This window comes from Caretta caretta, chromosome 5, assembly GCF_965140235.1.
Source record: "Caretta caretta isolate rCarCar2 chromosome 5, rCarCar1.hap1, whole genome shotgun sequence".
NCBI lineage: Eukaryota > Metazoa > Chordata > Testudines > Cheloniidae > Caretta > Caretta caretta.
In genome coordinates, this window is record NC_134210.1 from 137,387,081 (window position 1) to 137,408,175 (window position 21,095).

At 52.5% G+C, this 21,095-nt stretch overlaps 1 protein-coding gene across 3 annotated transcripts in view; it reads right to left on the reverse strand.

Annotated features, from left to right (window-relative positions):
* The window catches only part of LOC125629591 (class I histocompatibility antigen, F10 alpha chain), a 59,488-nt gene extending 39,259 nt beyond the window's left edge, over nt 1-20,229 (reverse strand). For all 3 annotated transcript variants that reach the window (XM_048834967.2, XM_075128939.1, XM_075128940.1), the window contains exons 1-2: nt 20,086-20,229; nt 2,556-2,819 (exon numbers count right to left, since the gene is read on the reverse strand). In XM_048834967.2, the coding sequence (XP_048690924.2) occupies nt 2,556-2,819; nt 20,086-20,149 (328 nt within the window). In that variant the 5' untranslated portion in view covers nt 20,150-20,229. The remainder of the gene's footprint in view (nt 1-2,555; nt 2,820-20,085) is intronic.
* Nucleotides 20,230-21,095: the final 866 nt, after the last annotated feature.

Below are 21,095 nucleotides of genomic sequence, written 5' to 3' on the forward strand. Positions count from 1 at the left end.
CTGCGAGGGGGAGGGGGTAAATGAGGGGAGGAGGGCAGGAGGGGGCAGTCGGGACAGTGATTGGGGAGAGGGCAGGGGACTGAACAGCAGCTTGCCAGCGCAGGGTTAGGGGCAGGTGAGTGGAGCCCCTCTCTCAGCACTGGGGAGGCCAATGTCCGTGTGAGCAGGTCAGGCTGGACAGGCTCAGCAGCAGGGGACCAATGGGTGAGACTAGTCAGGAGAGGGTTAAACTAGCTACAGAGGGGGTGGGCTAGGGGGGCAGACACTTGGCAACCCTCCGCCCTGTTGCTTAGTCTTGGGGCAGGGCCCCCAGGAACCCAGGTGTCCAGGGCAGGATGGAAATTAGTTCTTATTGCTGCTGTCTCAGTGCTGGGAGCCAGGAGGGATTGGGGGGAGGGCATTAGGAGGGGCTGGGCACACTCCTGGGTGAGGACCAATGTCACAGGCCAGTATCACTGACACAGGGAAATCAGGGGACTGGTGAGTGAAAATCTTGTCAGGAAGGGCAGAGCAGGGCCGGGGGCAGGAAGTCCATCAGAGAGACCCCCACAAGCCAGGGACAGTTCAGCAGTGCCAGGCACGGAACGTTTATGGATCATCACCATGCTAACAGACAGCACAATCAGGGGCCTGGCTACAGCCCCCACACTGGGGACTCAGCAGGAAGAACAGCTCTTTACACATATATCGATAGCGTGCAGGAGAACCTGCCTGACCCTGGGAGCTCCAACTGGCAGCAATGGTCTCAAGTTGCGGGGGGGGAGGTCTAGGTTGGATATTAGGAAAAACTATTTCACTAGGAGGGTGCTGAAGCACTGAAATGGGTTACCTAGGGAGGTGGTGGAATCTCCATACCTAGAGGTATTTAAGGCCTGGCTTGACGAAGCCCTGGCTGGGATGATTTGGTGGGTGCTGGTCCTGCCATGAGCAGGGGGTTGGACTAGATGACCTCCTGAGCTCTCTTCCAACCCTCATCGTCTATAACATGTGCTGTGATTTCTGCTGCCAGGAGTGAGGTAGCCCTGGAGCTTCTGCACGTTACAGGGGCTGATTCTCTAACTAACTCTCCAACCCAAGTCAATGTCAGACCCTCCTCCTGAGGAGTGAAGAAGAATCTGACCTTACCTAAACTCACTCTAGAAAAAAGACAAAATGAACAATGAAGGCTCACCAGTGAGCAGCTTCTCCCCAGGGCTGGGTGAATGCAGCGCTGCCTGCTCGTGTGACTTAACTGTGCATCTCATGATAGTGGGTGGTTTTATTAAAGCCCGAGCTCCTGGGATTAGGGGAGTCTTCGCTCTTTTTTAAAAGTAATAAGAGCAGCAGTGAAAACCCTGAAAATTTGTCCCCGAAAGGCTCAAACCAGAAAGCAAATAAAAATAATCTCCAATGCGTAGACTGGTAGACTGTCGGTCCTTCATCAGTTCAGACTGAGCCGATCACAACACATCTTCCAATCTTCTCTCGCTCTTGTCATCCTTCGCCATGCTAGTCCATATCTCCTTGATAGGAAATCCAGTTTCCTTTTGACGACCTGGCACCTGAGATTCTTTGCAGCCTCTCGTCGTTCGAATGCCTCACTGCCTCCGGAGTGGCGATCGAGGAACGTGCAGAGAACCGAGACTTGGTTTTCCATGTTGTTTTAGCCATTGTTTTCAGCCACCCGCTGGCTGGGTTGTCAGTGGCGCATTAACCTCTCCAATTTAGCTAGTTTACAGCCTCAGAAAGAGGGATTATACGCCCCTCCACAGAGGAAGCAACCCCCTCGCTGGGCTGACAGTCTGACACCTTGACAGCATGGTTAGACCTGCTGGAGAATGCACTCCGCTACCATCGCTGTCGAACAGCCAGGGTTACCGCTGCACCACACTGAGGCATTGAAGTAGGATTTGCAGCAGAATCTCCAATATTATTCCCAAAATACTCATGACACTTAAGATAAGGCAAACTCAGCATTTTGTGGGCCTGACTTGTGATGTTTGAACACTTGGGGCTGTCGATATTGGGATTCCCCATCACTCGGTGTCTGGGCATTGAGCCAAGACATCTCAGAGCCCTGTTCTAGCTCTAGGGTCTGACAGCATCACTATTGTAGCCGGGAGGAACAAACCCCTCCACGCAGGAATTGCTGGGTACGATTCTCTGGCCTGGGTGACCAGAAGGCCAGACTAGTCGTGTCTGATGGGACCTTCTGGCCTTTGCCCCTCTGATGCTCTGCCTGGGAAATGACCACACATGAAGGGCGGGGGGTCCTCCGAAGCAGCTGCAAGTGGGACTGGTAGCAGAAATCTGGAGTGTTTGGGGAGGGAACAGCATGACAGTCCCATTCTGGAGGGTGTCAAAAAAGTTTTTCACGTGAAAACCTCCATCCTGCAGCCCCTCGCTCCCGTGTTCACACTGACTCTTATGAGAAAATGCCCCTCTGGGCCTTCCGTCCCCTCCCCCCGCTCACACTGACACCACCATCCCCGATGTGGATCCCTGTGTCCCTTCCACCTGCTTACATCAACACGCCCCTCTCTGTGTCCGTGGGCCAGGCCTTGCCTTGCACTCACCCTTGTTGTGGTTGTAGAGCTCACGCAGGGCGTTCAGACTCGCATTGAACCAGGCCTGCCAGCGCCGTGCACGCCAGGTCTGCTCATCCCAGTGCTGTGGGTCCACGTTCCGAGCCATCCATTCTGTGTGTGGCTCCACCCTCCGCTTCTCGCTGGTGTAGTCCACGAAGAGCTGATCATCCACGTAGCCGACAGCGCTGTACCAGGGCAGCCCTGGGCAAGGCTCCGACACCACTGTGTTGTATATGCGCGTGGAGTGCAGGCCTAAGGGAGGGGAAAATTCGGGAGGGGGGGGGTCAGATCGAAGCTCCTGACAATATGAGAAGTAGCACCAGGCCTCAGGAATGCTCCTGTGCGAGGGAGACCTGGGGATGGGCCCACACAACAGCCTGTCCAGGGAGAAAGAGGGGTCAGGGTAGGAGGTGAAAGCCGGGGGGGGGTCAGGGCTGGAGAGGGGCAGAGAAAGTACGGGATGGCTGGAGTGTGTGTGAGGAGTAGGGGAGCAGACAGGGAGAGTGTATTGGGGGTACAGGGGCTAAAGGAAATGAGAAGAAGGAAAGTGGGCCCAGGAGAAAGGGCAGGGCTGGAAGTGGGGGTGAGGAGCAGGAGTGGGATGTTATGGGGGAGTGTGAAGTAGGAGAAGGGCTGGGGGGCAGAAGCTGAAGCTGGGGGGTGGGGGGGTTAGGGGGAAGTGTCCAAGCTGCAGGTGAGAACCAGGGCCCCAGCTGTTTACATAATTTACTATAATTTATTAAGAACATAAGAATGGCCATACTGAATCAGATCAAAGGTCTGTCTAGCCCAGCATCCTGCCTTCCAACAGTGGCCAGTGCCAGGTGCTTCAGAGGGAATGAACATCAAATGAACACCCTGTCACCCATTCCCAGCCTCTGGCAAACACAGGCTAGGGACACCATCCCTGCCCATCTTGGCTAATAGCTCGCAGCTCCTGGCCATTGCAGTCTGAAGTCACAGAGACTGCTGGAAGTCATGAATTCCATGACTTCTGTGGCCTCTGTGAAAAAACCATAGCTTTAGTCATGATTTTATATACCGTTATCATAACCCCCCTTAGTTCTCTCTTTTCTAAGCTGAAAAGTTCCAGTTTTATTAATCTCTCCTCATACGGCAACCGTTCCTTACCCCAGTCATTTTTGTTGCCCTTTTCTGAACCCTTTCCAATTCCAATATATCTTTTTTGAGATGGGGCTATACGGGGAGACTTTGGCAAACCAGTAAAGTGCCTTAAACCTCTATGGCTTATTGCTAAAAGCAGCCAAGTCAGCAGGCTGTAAATTAGCCAAGTCAGCAGGTTTAGCTTAACCAGGGGGAGGGGCGGGGGGTTGTGTGCCACAGAGAGGGTAGCTTGACCCCGTGTCCTTCCTGATAAGAACTGTGTAGTAGTTGCTGATACATGCAACTTAGAACAGCAGGATGTGCCCCAGGAATGGGCCTCAAGGCTGCAAACTCTGGAAAAACCCGCACCTGGTTAATCGATAATCAGAAGGAGCCTCTTGCTTGCCCATTGGAACTGCTTGCTTTATTTAAGGGACACGTCATTCTATTACTAATGAATAAATAAGGGGGAAAAGTTTGAGGTGGTGGGACTCTTCAGGACTGGACTCTCCCTCTGGCTGCATCTTGTGTTCCCCACTAGCAGACGGGCTGCCGCTGTGCCACTCGAGAGCCACACTCAGCTTCGGCTGCCGCTGTGCCACTCGAGAGCCACACTCAGCTTCGGTAATTATCGAGGGTTGGGAGTGTTTTACTAACCTGTTGCGGATGTGTGTAAGTGCATGAGACTAAGTAAAGTTTAGCTTTAAGTGAAAGCATTCTTGTGTTGTCCTGTTTGTGCCGCCATCTATTGGTTGGATGGCCATGTCTCCCCTGATTTATTTCCTGACACCACCTCACACAGAGTAAAAGTTACCAAGAGCTTTGGGTTGAAAGAACCCCGGGTAACAGGGCAACCACATCTGTATGCAGTATTCAAGGTGTGCTTCGGACTTAACTTATTCATGCTGTGGCTGCACCCTAGGTCCCCTGTTGGGACCAGGCCCCCTGTTGTGCCAGTCACTGCATAGGCCCTGCCCCATGGAGCTCACAGGCTGATCACCTGTCCCTACAGTGGGGTTCACCTCACAGATCCACAGGCAGGATCAGGGCCAAAGCGGGGGGTGGGGAGGGGCTGCAGCCACTGAACCCCTGATCCCTTCACTCCAGTGAGCATCACACTGACATCAGACACGGCTCAGGGGAGTTACACACATATCTGGGGTTTGGGACCTGGGGATCAGGCTGACACAGGCTGGTGCCTTGTTTGGTCCTGTCAATTCCTCAGTGTCTCAGGGGATATTTAGTCTCAGACCTGGCAGACCCTCAGTGTGGACCCTCACTCACTCACACAGCCCCCGTGGAGCCCTCACTCACCCGAGTAATTGTAAGCGGGGGGAATGGTCCCGCTATTGTGGGAACTTTCCTAGATTCTGCACTACCCCACTGAAATGGGCTACTGAAAGGATCTGAGTCCTCGCTCCCACTTCCTTTACCCAGAGGCCTCCCTGCCCTTGAGGACTCCCCTTCCACTCTCCTACCTGGCAGAGTCCTCGTAACCCCAACAAGGCTGGGCCCAGGATTCCTGGGGAGCTCGACCCCCAACCCTGCTGTGGTCACCTAGGACAGGGGTTAGTACTCTGGGGTACTCTCTCTGCACTGGGCAAGTCCCTGACCCACTGATCATTACAGACAAGTTAAAGCAAATATAAGCTATTTAATCGACAATTAATTTAAAAAAGAATAAGGAAAAATGGGAAAGGTTAAAGAAAAACACATCACCCTGCTCTGTGGCAGGGAACATCACAAACAGTGCCTCTGGAACATCAGGGCACTTCACAGTCTGTTCCTTGCAAGTCCCAGGTCTCCTTCTCAGGCCCTGGCTGTGCTGCAGGGATGCTGAGGGTTGCACACTTGCTCTGGTGGTGGCCACACATCTCCAGACTTTGGGCGGTGGGACCCTTCTTCCCAGCATCAGCCCCCTCCCAGTCTGGCCTGCAAGGATCCTTGGCTGGGGGTGTCTTTCTGTGCTGTGCCCCTGTGCCCATGGTCCCCCCTTGGCTAGCCCCAGTTGCTCACCATACCTGGCTCTAGCTCCAGCCCCAGCCCCACTGTTCTAGCTCCAGCTCCACTCCACCTCAGCACTGATGCTGCTGCTCTGCCTCCAGCCCCCTGGGCTGCTTCTCCGGCCCCTCTGGCTCCGTGGCTGCAGCCCTGCTCCCAGCACAGATCTGCTCTCCCTGGGCTGTGTCTCTGGCTCCATGGCTGCAGCCCTGCTCCCAGCAAAGGATCTGCTCTCCCTGGGCTGTGTCTCTGGCTCCATGGCTGCAGCCCTGCTCCCAGCAAAGGATCTGCTCTCCCTGGGCTGTGTCTCTGGCTCCATGGCTGCAGCCCTGCTCCCAGCACAGATCTGCTCTCCCTGGGCTGTCTCTCTGGCTCCATGGCTGCAGCCCTGCTCCCAGCACAGGATCTGCTCTCCCTGGGCTGTGTCTCTGGCTCTGTGGTTGCAGCCCTGCTCCCAGCACAGATCTGCTCTCCCTGGGCTGTGTCTCTGGCTCCATGGCTGCAGCCCTGCTCCCAGCACAGGATCTGCTCTCCCTGGGCTGTGTCTCTGGCTCCGTGGCTGCAGCCCTGCTCCCAGCACAGGATCTGCTCTCCCTGGGCTGTGTCTCTGGCTCCATAGCTGCAGCCCTGCTCCCAGCACAGGATCTGCTCTCCCTGGGCTGTGTCTCTGGCTCCATGGCTGCAGCTCTCCCCCCAGGACAGATCTGCTCTGAGGGCTGTTTCTGTGACACTGCTCCCAGCTCGGACCTGCTTCCTGGGCTGCTTTTCTGGCCCCTCTGGCTGGCTCTGCTCCCCAGCTCAGCTTGGGCCCCTGCTCTCTCCTTGGCTCAGTCCCACTCCATTGGACCCAGGCAATTCCAGCTCACAGGGAGGATGGGACCCCCGGCCTCCTGACTCCCTGATTAGCCTGCCCGCCCTGTCAATTAGGCTGACCTGGAGCATTGGCCTCTCCCCATTGACCCTGGGGACTGTCAGTTTCAGGGTCTTGATTTCCCATTGACCCTCCCCCTTTTGGTACTGGGAGCTAGCAACGAAAATCCCCCCACTGAATGTTAGTAAGAGGGCTGCTCAAATCCAGTCTCCCCAGCAGGCAGAGGGGGCCTGAAACCAGGAGTTTCTCACACCCTAGGCAATATCCAAACCACTAGGCTCCTCCCACACTGTTGTGTGAGTCCATGTGTGGGTTCGATCCAGCAAGCAGCCTGAGCACCCTCACCGCATCGGGCCCGCAGACAAGGGCGGAGGACATCTGTCATCTCTGGGCCCATGCAACACTCTGGGGCCCAGGCATCCAGGAGCCTAGCAGGAGGCTGCAGGGCACAGGAACACAGGTCCCGAGGGAACTGTTAATGCACAAATGTAGGTGCCAAGTCAGTTCAGGGACCTACCGTGCTCAGCAGCAGCTGAGTGGGAGATTCTGTGAAGCAGGGTCATGATTCTGGGATTTAGGCACCTTAGCCCCTTTATGGACCTAGCTCGGGAGCAACAGGAACAGCATGGAGCAGAGTCTGATCCCGCTCCTGCCTCTCAGAGGCTGGGCTCCCTCCCTCTGACACTGCCCTGCAGTGGCCTCTCCCCTCCCACTCGCCTGGGGTCAGACCATGGTGGGACAGAGGCTTCTCCTCTCCTGTTGCTGCTGCTTCCAGCCCCTCCCTCTCTCCTCCTCACTCCATCTCTTCTTTTGCCCAGCCCTGCACCTAATTTCTCTGTTCTCCCCTCCACGCTGCTGTCATCTGCCACCCACCCAGCTCCTCCCCTCGTCAGCCCTCTCTGGTCCCCACCACGGATCTCCCTTCCAGCCTCCCACACTCGTCCTCCATAACTTCAGCTTCTAAGGTGATGGCCCATCTGACCCTCTGTTCCCCATTTCCAGGATCAGCTGGAAAGCAAAAGGCTGAGGAGGAGGCCAGGTGACAATGTTTGCCAGGAACAAGAACAAAAGACTAAGGAGGGGGCCTCTCAGAGATAAGTGTGGGCTGTTGGAGGGAGGAGAAGCTTCTGGATTGGAACTAAAGAGAGAGCTCTTGGTCCTGGACAGACCCAGATGGACTTTGCTGTCACTTTCTGTTCTCTATGTTAACTAAGGATGTTCTACACTGTGCTCTAGTGACCTAATAAACCCTCCTGTTTTTACAACACTGGCTGAGAGTCACTCCAGAGTCAGGAAGTCAGAGGGAGCCTTTCCCAGGAGTCTAGTTCAGGTGCTCTCCCTGAGGGGAGGTCACGGCATGAAGCAGGGTGTTGAAGGCTCTGAAGTTCAGTTCCAGGAGGCGATGAAGCCAAGCAGCTTACCCCAGTGAGTGTGTGACCCTAAGGGGACTGACACACTGAATGGGTCACCCCAGGAACTGTTCCAGAGCTGTGTTAGTTAAACAGAAATGAAAAGAGACAGCTCCAAAAGTGAAATCTCTGCAAGCTGCATAGAAACTTTTTAAAGACACCATAATAGAGGCTCAATTTAAATGTATACTCAAAATTAATTAAAAAACATAGTAAGAGAACCAAATAGTGCACCATGGCTAAACATAGTAAAAGAAGCAGTGAGAGGCAAAAAGGCATCCTTTAAAAAGTGAAACTTCAATCCTAGTGAGGAAAATAGAAAGGACCATAAACTCTGGCAAATTAAAGTGTAAAATATAATTAGGAAGGCTAAAAGAGAATTTGAACAACAGCTTGTCAAAGACTCCAAAAGTAATAGCGAAAAAAATTTTTTTTAGTACATCAGAAGCAGGAAGCCGGCTAATCAACCAGTGGGGCCACTGGACAATCGAGATGCTAAAGGAGCACTCAATGACGATAAGGCCATTGAGGAGAAACTAAATGAATTCTTTCCATCAGTCATCATGGCTGAGGATGTGAGGAAGATTCCCAAACTTGAGCCATTCTTTTTAGGGGAAAAAGAAAAGGAGTACTTGTGGCACCTTAGAGACTAACCAATTTATTTGAGCATGAGCTTTCGTGAGCTACAGCTCACTTCATCGGATGCATACCGTGGAAACTGCAGCAGACTTTATATATACACACAGAGAATATGAAACAATACCTCCTCCCACCCCACTGTCCTGCTGGTAATAGCTTATCTAAAGTGATCATCAGGTGGGCCATTTCCAGCACAAATCCAGGTTTTCTCACCCTCCACCCCCCCACACAAATTCACTCTCCTGCTGGTGCTAGCCCATCCAAAGTGACAACTCTTTACATAATCAAGTCGGGCTATTTCCTGCACAAATCCAGGTTCTCTCACATCCCCCCACCCCCATACACACACAAACTCACTCTCCTGCTGGTAATAGCTCATCCAAACTGACCACTCTCCAAGTTTAAATCCAAGTTAAACCAGAACATCTGGGGGGTGGGGGGGGTAGGAAAAAACAAGAGGAAACAGGCTACCTTGCATAATGACTTAGCCACTCCCAGTCTCTATTTAAGCCTAAATTAATAGTATCCAATTTGCAAATGAATTCCAATTCAGCAGTTTCTCGCTGGAGTCTGGATTTGAAGTTTTTTTGTTTTAAGATAGCGACCTTCATGTCTGTGATTGCGTGACCAGAGAGATTGAAGTGTTCTCCGACTGGTTTATGAATGTTATAATTCTTGACATCTGATTTGTGTCCATTTATTCTTTTACGTAGAGACTGTCCAGTTTGACCAATGTACATGGCAGAGGGGCATTGCTGGCACATGATGGCATATATCACATTGGTGGATGTGCAGGTGAACGAGCCTCTGATAGTGTGGCTGATGTTATTAGGCCCTGTGATGGTGTCCCCTGAATAGATATGTGGGCACAGTTGGCAACGGGCTTTGTTGCAAGGATAAGTTCCTGGGTTAGTGGTTCTGTTGTGTGGTATGTGGTTGTTGGTGAGTATTTGCTTCAGGTTATGGGCCTGTCTGTAGGCAAGGACTGGCCTGTCTCCCAAGACTTGTGAGAGTGTTGGGTCATCCTTTAGGATAGGTTGTAGATCCTTAATAATGCGTTGAAGAGGTTTCAGTAGGGGGCTGAAAGTAACGGCTAGTGGAGTTCTGTTATTTTCTTTGTTAGGCCTGTCCTGTAGTAGGTAACTTCTGGGAACTCTTCTGGCTCTATCAATCTGTTTCTTTACTTCTGCAGGTGGGTATTGTAGTTGTAAGAAAGCTTGACAGAGATCTTGTAGGTGTTTGTCTCTGTCTGAGGGGTTGGAGCAAATGCGGTTGTATCGCAGAGCTTGGCTGTAGACGATGGATCGTGTGGTGTGGTCAGGGTGAAAGCTGGAGGCATGCAGGTAGGAATAGCGGTCAGTAGGTTTCCGGTATAGGGTGGTGTTTATGTGACCATTGTTTATTAGCACTGTAGTGTCCAGGAAGTGGATCTCTTGTGTGGACTGGACCAGGCTGAGGTTGGTGGTGGGATGGAAATTGTTGAAATCATGGTGGAATTCCTCAAGGGCTTCTTTTCCATGGGTCCAGATGATGAAGATGTCATCAATATAGCGCAAGTAAAGAAACAGATTGATAGAGCCAGAAGAGTTCCCAGAAGTTACCTACTACAGGACAGGCCTAACAAAGAAAATAACAGAACGCCACTAGCCGTCACTTTCAGCCCCCAACTAAAACCCCTCCAACGCATTATTAAGGATCTACAACCTATCCTAAAGGATGACCCAACACTCTCACAAGTCTTGGGAGACAGGCCAGTCCTTGCCTACAGACAGGCCCATAACCTGAAGCAAATACTCACCAACAACCACATACCACACAACAGAACCACTAACCCAGGAACTTATCCTTGCAACAAAGCCCGTTGCCAACTGTGCCCACATATCTATTCAGGGGACACCATCACAGGGCCTAATAACATCAGCCACACTATGAGAGGCTCATTCACCTGCACATCCACCAATGTGATATATGCCATCATGTGCCAGCAATGCCCCTCTGCCATGTACATTGGTCAAACTGGACAGTCTCTACGTAAAAGAATAAATGGACACAAATCAGATGTCAAGAATTATAACATTCATAAACCAGTCGGAGAACACTTCAATCTCTCTGGTCACGCAATCACAGACATGAAGGTCGCTATCTTACAACAAAAAAACTTCAAATCCAGACTCCAGCGAGAAACTGCTGAATTGGAATTCATTTGCAAATTGGATACTATTAATTTAGGCTTAAATAGAGACTGGGAGTGGCTAAGTCATTATGCAAGGTAGCCTGTTTCCTCTTGTTTTTTCCTACCCCCCCCCACCCCCCAGATGTTCTGGTTTAACTTGGATTTAAACTTGGAGAGTGGTCAGTTTGGATGAGCTATTACCAGCAGGAGAGTGAGTTTGTGTGTGTATGGGGGTGGGGGGATGTGAGAGAACCTGGATTTGTGCAGGAAATAGCCCGACTTGATTATGTAAAGAGTTGTCACTTTGGATGGGCTAGCACCAGCAGGAGAGTGAATTTGTGTGGGGGGGGTGGAGGGTGAGAAAACCTGGATTTGTGCTGGAAATGGCCCACCTGATGATCACTTTAGATAAGCTATTACCAGCAGGACAGTGGGGTGGGAGGAGGTATTGTTTCATATTCTCTGTGTATATATAAAGTCTGCTGCAGTTTCCACGGTATGCCTCCGATGAAGTGAGCTGTAGCTCACAAAAGCTCATGCTCAAATAAATTGGTTAGTCTCTAAGGTGCCACAAGTACTCCTTTTCTTTTTGCGAATACAGACTAACACGGCTGTTACTCTGAAACCTGTCTTTTTAGGGGATAGATCTGAGGAATTGTCCCAGATTGAGGTATCATTACAGGTAGTTTTGGAACAAATTGATAAACTAAACAGCAATAAGTCACCAGGACCAGATGGTATTCACCCAAGAATTCTGAAGGAACTCAAATGTGAAATTGCAGAACTACTAACTGTAGTCTGTAACCTATCATTTAAATCAGCTTCTGTACCAGATGACTGGAGAATAGCCAACGTAACACCAATTTTAAAAAAGGACTCCAGAGGTGATCACAGTAATTACAGGCTGGTAAACTTGACTTCAGTACCAGGCAAATTGGTTGACTACAGTAAAGAACAGAATTGTCAAACACACAGATGAACATAATTTGTTGGGGAAGAGTCAGCACGATTTTTGTAAGGGGAAATCATGCCTTACCAACCTACTAGAATTCCTTGAGGGGGTCAGCAAGCATGTGGACAAGGGGGATCCAGTGGTATAGTGTACTTGGATTTTCACAAAGCCTTGACAAGGTCCCTCAGCAAAGGTTCTTAAGCAAAGTAAGCTGTCATGGGATAAGAGGGAAGGTCCTCTCACCAACTGGTAACTGCTTAAAAGATAGGAAACAAAGGGCAGAAATAAATGGCCAGTTTTCAGAATGGAGAGAGGTAAATAGTGGTGTCCACCAGGGATCTGTAGTGGGACCAGTCCAATTCAACGTATTCATAAATGATCTGGAAAAAAGGGTAAACAGTGAGGTGGCAAAATTTTCAGATGATACAAAACTACTCAAGAAAGTTAAGTCCAAGGCAGACTGTGAAGAGCTACAAAAGGATCTCTCAAAACTGGGTGACTGGACAACAAAATGGCAGATCAAATTCCATGTTGAGAATTGCAAAGTAATGCATATTGGAAAATAGAATCCCAACTACACATATCAAATGACGGGGTCTAAATTAGCTGTTACCACTCAAGAAAGATCTTGGAGTCATTGTGGATAGTTCTCTGAAAACATCCACTCAATGTGCAGCAACAGTCAAAAAATCAAATCATTCAGAAAGGGATAGATAAGAGGATAGAAAATATCATATTGCCTCTATATAAATCCACGAGATGCCCACATCTTGAATACTCCATGCAGATGTGGTGACCCCATCTCAAAAAAGATATATTGGAATTGGAAAAGGTTCAGAAAAGGGCAACAAAAATAACGAAGGATATGGAATGGCTTCTGTATGAGAAGAGATTAATAAGACTGGAACTTTTCAGCTTGGAAAAGAGATCACTAAGGGAGAATATGATAGAGGTCTATAAAATCATGACTGGCGTGGAGGAAGTATATAAGGAGTAAATAACACTTCGTTCTCATAACATAGGAACTACGGGTCACCAAATGAAATTAATAGGCATTCGATTTAAAACAAACAAAAGGAAGTATTTCTTCACACAACGCACAGTTAACCTGTGGAACTCTTTGGCAGAAGATGTTGTGAAGGCCAAGGGTTTAAACAGGGTTTAAAGAGTTCAAAAGAGAACTAGATAAATTCATGGAGGATAGGTCCACTGATGGCTATTAGCCAGGATGGACAGGAATGGTGTCCCTATGGGTGACGGGATGGATCATTTGATCATCAGGTCCTCAAAGAATCAATCCTGAAGCACTTGTATGAGAGGAAAGTGATCAGGAACAGCCAGCATGGATTCACCAAGGGAAGGTCATGCCTGACTAATCTAATCGCCTTTTATGATGAAATTACTGGTTCTGTGGATGAAGGGAAAGCAGTGGATGTATTGTTTCTTGACTTTAGCAAAGCTTTTGACACGGTCTCCCACAGTATTCTTGTCAGCAAGTTAAAGAAGTATGAGCTGGATGAATGCACTATAAGGTGGGTAGAAAGCTGGCTAGATTGTCGGGCTCAACAGGTAGTTATCAATGGCTCCATGTCTAGTTGGCAGCCGGTATCAAGTGGAATGCCCCAAGGGTCGGTCCTGGGGCCGGTTTTGTTCAATATCTTCATAAATGATCTGGAGGATGGTGTGGATTGCACTCTCAGCAAATTTGCGGATGATACTAAACTGGGAGGAGTGGTAGATACGCTGGAGGGGAGGGATAGGATACAGAAGGACCTAGACAAATTGGAGGATTGGGCCAAAAGAAATCTGATGAGGTTCAATAAGGATAAGTGCAGGGTCCTGCACTTAGGACGGAAGAACCCAATGCACAGCTACAGACTAGGGTCCGAATGGCTAGGCAGCAGTTCTGCGGAAAAGGACCTAGGGGTGACAGTGGACGAGAAGCTGGATATGAGTCAGCAGTGTGCCCTTGTTGCCAAGAAGGCCAGTGGCATTTTGGGATGTATAAGTAGGGGCATAGCGAGCAGATCGAGGGACGTGATCGTTCCCCTCTATTCGACATTGGTGAGGCCTCACCTGGAGTACTGTGTCCAGTTTTGGGCCCCACACTTCAAGAAGGATGTGGATAAATTGGAGAGAGTCCAGCGAAGGGCAACAAAAATGATTAGGGGTCTGGAACAAATGAGTTATGAGGAGAGGCTGAGGGAGCTGGGATTGTTTAGCCTGCAGAAGAGAAGAATGAGGGGGGATTTGATAGCTGCTTTCAACTACCTGAAAGGGGGTTCCAAAGAGGATGGCTCTAGACTGTTCTCAATGGTAGCAGATGACAGAACGAGGAGTAATGGTCTCAAGTTGCAGTTGGGGAGGTTTAGATTGGATATTAGGAAAAACTTTTTCACTAAGAGGGTGGTGAAACACTGGAATGCGTTACCTAGGGAGGTGGCAGAATCTCCTTCCTTAGAGGTTTTTAAGGTCAGGCTTGACAAAGCCCTGGCTGGGATGATTTAACTGGGAATTGGTCCTGCTTCGAGCAGGGGGTTGGACTAGATGACCTTCTGGGGTCCCTTCCAACCCTGATATTCTATGATTCTATGATTACACGGTCTGTTCATTCCCTCTGGGGCACCTGGCATTGGCTACTGTCGGAAGACAGGATACTGGGCTAGACTGACCTTTGGTTTGACGCAGTGTGGCCGTTCTTATGTTTGACAGCACCAGTCATGTGTATCCATGACAATAAAACATGACAGTCCTCCTCCCCTCTCCTTACCTTCCTTCAATTCCTACCTCCCTCTCCCTTGCAGATGTGGACATTTTTCCATCTGCTCTCCTCCTAACCCCTCCACTCACCCCACAGACCCCATCCCATCTCCTGATCTCCCTCACACCCGCTCTCCTCCCTCCCTTACTCTTCTCTTTAACCTCTCACTCTCCTCTGGCTCTTTCCCCCTCACAATATGAACACACTTCAGCACCTTCCATCGTAAAGACCCTTGACTCGATTTGCCTCTCCAGCTACAGCCCCTTCTCCCTTTCATCTCTCAACTCATTGAATGTGCCTCAGCAATCACTGTCTGGAGTTCCTGTCCTCCATTCCCTCCAAGACCCTCCCCACCCCGGCTTCCACCCCTTGCACTCCAGGGAAATCGCTCCTGCCAAAGTCTCTAATGACTCTTCCTAACTAAGACTCAAAATCAGTGCTCCATCCTCACCTTCCTTGGCTTGCCAGCCGCCTCTGACACCATTTGCCAGGCTCTTCTTGAAATCTTGTCCCCCTTGGCTTCTTTATCTCTGTCCCCTCCTGGGTCTACTCTGACCTCTCTAATCACTCCTTCACCATGTCCGTCAGAGGATCTTCCTTATCCCCCTCCAGCTTTCTATGGGGTTTTGTCATGGTCCCCTTCTCTTCTCCCTCTACACCTTATCTCTGGGCAAAATCATCTGCAAACACAAATTCAACTACCATCTCCATGCTGATGACTCACAGATCTACCTATCCATTTTTCCAATCTGTCTCTTTCGGCACAAACTAAAATCTTGGCCTGTCTCTCTGACATCTCCTTGTGACTTTCTCATCATCAGCTCAAGCTCAATGTGGTTAAAACAGAGTTCCCAATCTTCCTCCCAAGATCTCCCTTCTACCTCCTTTGTCAGTTACTGTGGACAACATCACCATCCTGCCTGCCACTCAGGACCATAACCTGGGTGTCATCTTTGACTTGGAGCTCTCTCTAGGTCCTCACATCCAGGTTATGCCTAAATCTTGCTGATTCTTTCTGTAGAGCCTCTTTAAGACACTGCCTTTCCTATCCACCCCCACAGCTAAACCTCTCGCCCAGGCTCTCAGCATCTCGTGTCTCAACTGCTACAACATCGTTTTCTCTGGCCTTGACAAACGCAGACTTAGCCCACTCAGATCCCTTCAGAAGATGCTGAAAAGACCGTTTCCTAGCTCCTTGATCAGACCATGTCACTTGTCTCTTTGCCTCTCTCCACTGGCTCCTCCTTCTCATCAAATAGAAGCTGCCTATTTTCAGCTGTGAGGCCCTTCGTAGCCTATCCCCAACGGACCTGTCATCTCTCATCTGCTGAGGATGAGGATAGCAGGGAGCTTTACTTTTTAAATTGGCTTGCTTTTCCCACTAGAAAGGCCCATCTTGTTGGCCCTGTTTTTTGTGAAAGACTCGACAGTGAGCTGGAGAACTTGAGGGGCGGGCGTGTAACCCGAGAACATGAGAGGGGAAGGAATTATTATTTCATGTCATGGTAGCACAGCCCAGCTTTAACCATGCTGGGGCTGGGGCTGTGCAGACAGAGCAAGGGACAGTCCCTGCCCCGAACACATTACACTCATCGTAATGGTCAGTTCTGGTTGGACACATTCCTGGAGGTTTCATCACAGGACACACTCTTTAATTGCAGATTAACCTTTAATTCCTGGAGACACCAGGACATTCCTGGAGGGTTGGCAACCCTATGCCGAGGTCAGCTCCACACCGTTTTTCTTTGGCTTTAACTATTGAATTTGGTTGTTTGTTTCTTTTCACCCAAATAGTTAAATCGGTTCAATACCAAAAGAGTTTTAGTTCCTCAAAATAATTAAAATCCCTACGGCAAATGCAGTGCTATCGATACAGCCATGCTTTACACCAGTAAACGTAGGGGAATAATCTGTATCTGTATAACCAGGGTTTACATTCAGCAGGAGCGGAGCGCCAGTAAATATTTTCAAACCTTGACTCCAGCCTGATGCTGTTGAATGTGGGGGAGGCCTGGGGGCTCCGGGAAATACTCTTATGAAAATTAAAGCCTTGAGTATAACTGTGTCCACACTAAGGCTATGTCCAACTGCACTTTCATCGGTGGGTGTGAAAAAAACCACACCCCAACCCACAAAAGTTTTACCGATGAAAAGCACCGGTAGGGACAGCGCTTTGTAGGAGGGAGATGCTCTCCCAACAACAAAGCTACTGCCCCTCACTGGGGGTGGTTTTATTTTGTCAGCGGGAGAGCTCTTTCCTGCCAACAAAGAGTGGCCACACTGCATGCCTTACAGCGGCATGGCCGTAGCGGCACAGCTGGGCCGCTGTAAGGTGTGCACCATAGACACAGCCTAAGTGATTGGTGTAAAAAGAGTACAAACACTACACGTAAAACAGCCCTAAAAAGTTTATTACAACTGTTTAAACTTCATTGTTAAAACCGTAGCCTTCTCTATCCACAAATTCACACCAGTTTAAGGTGTGAGTTAAACTGGTTTAGTTAAATCAGTGCAAGAGGCTCTGTGGACCCTCCTTTTCCAGTTTAAGGGCTTGTCTACACTGGCAATTCACAGCGCTCTAACTTGCTGGCTCGGCGGTGTGTGTGTGTGTGAAAAATTACTGCCCCCCCCCCCCCCACGGAGCACAGCAAGTTAGAGCGCTGTAAAGCGCCAATGTAGACAGGCTCCCAGCGCTCGGAGCTATTCCCCTCGTCAACCTGGTTTACCAGGAGCGCTGAGAAAGCTCTCTCCACAGCGCTCGCAGATCACCACACTGACAGTTCAAAGCGCGGCCGCAGGAGAGCTCCCATGGCAGCACTTTGCGTCATCTAGTGTAGACTTAGCCTAAGAGTGGCTTTTTTTCTGTTTACCTTAAGTCGGTTGGGCCTTGTCCACATGGAGAGTTGCACCAGTGTAACTAAACACAACTGATTCAGCTAAACCGGCACAAAGCCCCACGTGGACACTTGTATTCTGATGTAACAGAAGCTTTTTTCAGTTCAGGTTAAGTTGCTGGGAATCAGTTTAAGCTAAACTAAAAAAGGCCACAGTGATACCAAAATAAGAGGGCCCACAAAGGGGTTTGCACTGATTTATCTGCACCAGTTTAATTAAACCAGAGCAAGTTTGAAGTGTAGAAAAGGCCCTACCCAACCAAACACCTGTCGAGCAGAAGAAAGAAAAGCTGTCCTTGGTAAAGATTCTACACCCAGTGGCCCTCCATTTGAGGGCTGAGAGTTCCCACCCCAGGTCTCTGCTGCTCCAAGCAGACCTCCAGCAAAACAGGGCAGATGATGCTTACAAGAAAACAAGGAGGGGAAAAAACCCTTTCGAGCCTTTGCTATCCCTTAGGCAGCAACAGAAATGGACACCCTATTTCCCCCTTCTCAGGTCACCTCTAATGTAATGGGCACAGAGGATTTTTCTTTCAACGAAGGCCCAGCCAGGCACCCACCGCAGTTGGTGCTGGATGTAACGCATTAAAAAAGCCAAACCAGCCAGTGAGAATGTCAGCTTGCCCCAGACTCTCTCTGATCCTCATCAACGTCCTCCTCTGCCCACGCACACACACCCAGCCCTGCAGGCCCCAGGCCAAACCTCTGCACCACTGGAGTTACACCAGTTCTGGGTGTGACCTCCTGACACGACGGCCTCCTGCCTCATTGCTGCAGGGATAACCCGACACATACTCCCCCACTTCTCTGCTTTCCTTCCTGGTCCCTGACATGACTTGACCCTGTAGGGCCAGGCTGCACTGGGGCCTAATCCTGTTTACGTCAAACCAAGCCTGTTACTGAGGTGACACGAGGGCACCAATGCACCTTAAACCACTTCGAACATACCCCAACCCCACCCCACAGCCTCACCCAGCTCAATCGGCCCTGCCTGGCTGATGTCAGGGTCTCTCTGTGAGGTCACCCCCTCCCCACCACCTTTGCCCAATGGGCTGAGTTCCTGCAAAAGGCCTTTGTGATGTCACTGCCCCACCCACCCCTCCCCTCCAAGCTGATGTCCTGCCCCTGCCCAGCCTCTGTGGAGGTTTGGGTTGTTGCCCCTGCCTCATGGAGAACAAAGAAGATTCAAATCCATGCCTGAAAAAGCAGGATGTGCCTTCCCCTCTCCTCATCCCACCCTCAATGGGATCCAGAAGCTCTTTATCCGGCAGCTACAGGACATCCTAACGGCACAAACGCAGCACCTGTTCTGTTCTCTGCAACGGGAGCTCACGCCCAAACTAAGACCTGATTAATGCACATTTCCAGGGGCTCCAAAGTCGTGTCCCCCCCCATGGCATCAACATGCAGCCAGAGACAGAAAGGGGGTTAACATCTCTTCCCTAGGATGACACCTCTAAAGATGTGCATCCAGGACAGATGAGACCCATTGCCATGGGCAGGCGTGGCGGGTATATCAGGCCAGTGGAGGCCCCGCCTTCCCCTGCCGCTGCCGCCAGACCCCCAGTTGCAGGATTGTGGAGGGAAGTTTTTGCTTTATTATCCCCCCTGCAATGCCGGGGAGCTGAGAAGGCTGGATGTGCTCTTCAGCTTCCTAGGTTCATCAGTGACCTCCCTGGACTCCCGGAAGCCAAGCAGCAAACCCAGCCTCCTCGGCTGCCCGGGAACCTGCATTGGGCACAGCAAATGCTTCTGCCGGAGGAGAGCGAGGGGCTTCAGCGGTTGGGGTCTGGGAGGGGAGTTGCTGCTTGGCTGGCCCGGGGCAGCTCCAGGCAGGTGGGGTGGGGGACAAGGCGGACACACAGGGCGTGGGCTGGCCCCGGACTCCTCCGGCCGAGGGGGACTCGTGGCCCCGGCCGCTGGGAGAGGGACACAAGCAGAAGGGGCAGGCTGGGGGCTCGCCTTCCCTAAAGAGGGGGCCCCACACCCACCCACCCGCCGCCCAGGCCCATGGCTGACTGGGGGTGCGAGGAGACGGGGGCGGACACAGCTCAGCCCCACGTAGCCGAGGACAAGCCAGGCTCAGGAGTCCAGGCCCCGGGGGTCAAACTGAAGCACCTTCTGGGAGCCGTGAACGGCCAGAGAGTCCCGTCACTGAACCCTGAGCCATGGGGGGTCAATTTACCCCGCTCTGTCAGCCCGGCTCTGCCCACAGGACGCGGGTCTGAGAGCCCCGCCGGCCCGGAGACGCGGCACAGACCCGGCCTGGGCAGCGCCTGGCCCCGGGGACTCCCCGCAGCCCGGGAGCCTCACGGGGCCGCGAGGGGCTTGTCGGCGGGTGCAGCACCCATGGGTGCCGGTCCGAGCGAGGCCGCACCCCCGGCTGGGGGCAGTCGGCGTTGGATGCCGGGGTCACCGCTCGGGTCAGGGGCGCTCAGCCCCCCACGGCACATTGTCCCCGCAGCGCCCGGCAGCGCCGGGCACAAGGGGGCCAGGACCCCCCCCCGGTCACTATAGCAACGTCACCGATCCCTGTCAGCGACCGCTCAGTGCCGGGGGGGCGCGGGGGGGTCTCCCAACACCTCTGAACGCAGAGCCCAGAACTGCCCCCCCGGCACCCCCCGGCCCGGCACCCAGCTCCCCCCTCCCCGCCCCCCCCGGCCCGACGCCCAGCTCCCCCCTCCCCCGGCCCAGGGTCTCCCCCCGACACTCACGGGAGCGGCCCCCCGGCAGGGCAGCGGCCCCCAGCAGCAGCAGCAGGCGCAGCGCCAGGGCCATCCCGGACCCCGCGAGCTGCGCGGCCGGACTCGTCGCTGGGACTCGCCTCGGCCTGTCCAGCCCCGGCCCCGCCCCCTCCCGAGGGAACCGCCCCGCGCCAGGGATTGGCTGGACATCCCGCCAATAGCGACGCACAGGCCCGGCTGCGTCATCGGTCGCTGGGCAGAACGCGGCGGGGCAGGACAGTCTGAGGCGGGGAGTTTGGCGCTGTGGGGACGCGGCCGCGGGGCTGCGGGGACCGGGGCAGCGATTCGCTCCGCCCGGCCCGGCCCGGCCCCGCCCCGCCTCCGCCCCGCCTCCCCGGAGCCCGTTGGTCCCTGTGCGCTGAGGCCGCCGGTCCCCGCCCGGGGCTGGAGCCGGGGGGCGCTGCCCCTGTTGGGGGCGGTCGGCGTGAGGGGGGGGCACAGCTCGGGCCGGGCGCTCCCAGCCCCCCCCCCCGTTATCCCCGCCGCCCCCGGCCCCGTCAGCGCCTCCCGTCCGACCCCCGCAGCCCCCGGCCGGAGACCCCCCCGCGGCGCCGGGCCCGTGTCTGCCGGGCCCGGGCCTTGAACCCCTGTGTGGACGGAGTGAATGACCCCCCCCCCCCCCCGCCGCGCTCCGTGCGCGGGCAGTGACCGCAGGGACCCCGGCCCCGCCACAGCGTCCCTGCCCCGTCTGCGGCCGGGGAGAGAGGCGCAAAGAGAGGCCGCGACTTGCCCTGGAAGCCGCACGTCTAGGGAGAGAACCCAGGAGTCCTGGCTCCAGCCCCCGATCTACCCACTAGACCCCACTTCTCTCCCGGAGCAAGGGAGAGAACCCAGGAGTCCTGGCTCCACCCCCTGATCTACGCACAGCCAGACGATGACCTAACCCCTTTATTTTCTCTGCTTTTGCAAGTCACTTGGCTGTTTACATCATTTCTGGGAACTATTTTTGGTTCGTCTCCTCCTCTTGCAGGGAGAGGAGG